The sequence below is a fragment of the Gracilinanus agilis genome, chromosome 1 (genome assembly GCF_016433145.1).
Source record: "Gracilinanus agilis isolate LMUSP501 chromosome 1, AgileGrace, whole genome shotgun sequence".
In the NCBI taxonomy this organism is placed as follows: domain Eukaryota; kingdom Metazoa; phylum Chordata; class Mammalia; order Didelphimorphia; family Didelphidae; genus Gracilinanus; species Gracilinanus agilis.
The window spans coordinates 684,594,618-684,597,303 of NC_058130.1; the positions used below are offsets into that span (position 1 = coordinate 684,594,618).

A 2,686-nucleotide genomic window follows, 5' to 3' on the forward strand; every position below is an offset into this window, starting at 1 on the left:
AAGGAAGGAAGGGAAAAAAGAAAGTTAGTTCTCATCATAAACATTCATAGTCAAATAAAATAGATTGCCCATGACCATTGCCCATGACCAAAACTATGTCATGCTCTTAGCATTTTAAGTTCATCACCTTTCTAGCAGGAGGTGAGTTGACTAGCTTGATAAGTATTTCTCTACTTAGCTGGTCTAGTCTTTAGAATATAATAAAGTCTATTGCCAGGAGAGAAGAACCTTTCCACTTTGTTAGAACTCTTAAAAGCTTGCATTCTGTGGGAATAGCCTTGGAGAATAAAAGATCAATATTCCCCTCCCACACAGACACTCTGTGTGAGGCCTTAACTCATAGTCCTTTTGATAAATAAAATGTCACTTAATTCATGTATTAAACTTTCCTAGGTGTGTGACCCTGGGCAAGTCATTTAACCCTAATTGCCTAGCCCTTGCTGCTCTTCTGTCTTAGAAATGACAAAGATAAAGATAAGGGCTTAAAAAAATAAAATTAAAAAATACATGTGTTAAACTGAATAGAATGATTCCATTGAGTAAGTTTTCTGGTCCCTCCAGGCCAGCTTTATGTCTCTGATAAGGGTATCAAAGGATGTGTTACTAGAGAAGATTGGAGTGTTGCTTTCTCTGGAGGTCTTTGAACACCTTATTTAGCTCATCTTTGTGCCATTCTTGTAAGGATGATTTATTGTACAACAGAGGAATAGATATAGACCTGGATTTTTATCCACAGAATGATTGTAGAAAGACCAGAGTAAAGGGAAAAAAAACAAGAAAAGGAAATTAAATAAAAGGATGATATATGCAAAAGGGATGAGAGAGAGCCAAGAGATCTGGTTTTTAGTGTCGAATCAAGTATTAATTCACTCTGTGTTCTTCTGCATATCATGTCCCACTTCTATCAGTCATTCAATAAAGCTTTTATTAACACATTCCAAACACTGCAGTTAGTACTGAGGATAGAAAGAATAACAAAAAAAATGGTCTTTTCTCTAGGAGTTCACATCATTCTAATGGGAGAGGCAACATAAATAACTGGTTATTTAAAAGATGTAGAAGGATTAGATGGAAAGCGATATGAGAAGGGAAGGCACTAGCAGCTGGGGGAGAAGGCAGTCAGTTTCTTCATCTGTAAAATAAGGAAAGATGGACTATAGTGATCCCCGATGTTCATTTTGGATTTACCATTCTAGAATCCTTGCTCCAACATTCTTTATTCTAAGGATGCTTTCAGCTCTAATATTCTCTGTCCTAATAGTCTTTTGTTCTAAAATCAGTTTCCACTATGTTCTAGCATTCTGTGTTCTAACATTACAAGTTCTAAAGTCACTTTATGCTATAAAATTGTGTTCTCATAGTCTGTGTTCTAAGGCCACTTCCAGCTAAAAGTTATGAGTTCTAGCATTCTGTGTTCAAACATTACAAGTTGTAAGAAGAATTCTGGCTCTAACACTTTGCGTCCTAATGTTCTATGTTCTAAAAGTTCAAGTTCTAAAGCTTCTCTTGACTCTATCCATCTGTTCTGAGGCCCTTCCCAGTTCTAATTTTCTGTATACTAGAGTCGTTCTTGTTCTTAGAGTCTATGATTTCAATGTGAGAAAGATCACTTAAGTTGAAAGAAAGTGGCCAAAGGCTTAGATAAAAGAAAGGAAGCCAATGAGCACTCTCAAGACAAAACTAAATAAATCTCGCTTTCTTCTCCTCTAGCCAGGGAAGAAATGTTTGGCTGTGTATCAAGCAGAGCTTCCAATGAACTTAACCATCTCTGGCTGTGTGAGCACCAACAGCTACAGACCCAAGTACTGTGGAATCTGCACAGATAATAGGTGCTGCACCCCATACAAGTCCAAGACCATTGTTGTGAATTTCCAGTGTCCTGATGGTCCAGGCTTCTCCTGGAAACTTATGTGGATCAATGCGTGCTTTTGCAACCTGAGCTGTAGGAACCCCAATGACATCTTTGCAGACCTAGAACAATACCATGATTATGCAGAAATAGCCAACTAGGCAGGGAAAAGGTGAAGATGATCTCAAGAACAAGGAGGACCATATTTCATGGAGACAAAGACATCATTCCCTTTCACATGGACAGATTCCAAGCCCTTTAGAGGTTGCTACAAGAACATCTGTTGATCAACAATGGTTGGGTTCTCTTCTCTCAAACCTCATTCTGAATATCACCTTCTGCCTTAATTCTTAAGTCTCTTCATTGAGCATTTGGTGCTATTTGAAGAAAAGGTTCAAATGCCTTAAATGAGCAAACCTTAGAACATTATCTATAAATGCTAGCTATTACAATGTGGTTATTGTTTATTTCATGTCTACCTAACAACCATTTATAATGTAGAAAAATGTAGTTACTCCTAACAGGCTTTGCCTTTCACTTCCAAAGTTCTCAGGAGGTACATAGGGAAAAGAATGCATGTTATTTTTCTACTTCTGTTTCCTTCCCTATAAAAACCTCCTCCTGGTAGCTTTATATTTAATTTTCTCTTTGCCTAAGACTCAAAGAGGGCACGGATAGGTCTGCCCTTCAAAAACCCCAACTGGCAAAAACCCCAACCATGTTCAAGTAATCAATTAAGAGCATTTTTCATCTCATAGATAAACTCATGGCAGGGTTCCCTTAACCAGTTCTCCCAGTTCATTATGTCTTCTGCAGATAGATCAAGGTCTGATCAAG

The 2,686-nt window shown here is 37.7% G+C and overlaps 1 protein-coding gene across 1 annotated transcript in view; it reads left to right on the forward strand.

Annotated features, from left to right (window-relative positions):
* CCN4 (cellular communication network factor 4) overlaps positions 1 to 2,010 on the forward strand; it is a 30,972-nt gene extending 28,962 nt beyond the window's left edge. Inside the window, exon 5 of the mRNA XM_044684397.1 lies at positions 1,711 to 2,010. Within this exon, the coding sequence (XP_044540332.1) occupies positions 1,711 to 2,010 (300 nt within the window). The remainder of the gene's footprint in view (positions 1 to 1,710) is intronic.
* The last annotated feature ends 676 nt before the right edge of the window (positions 2,011 to 2,686 follow it).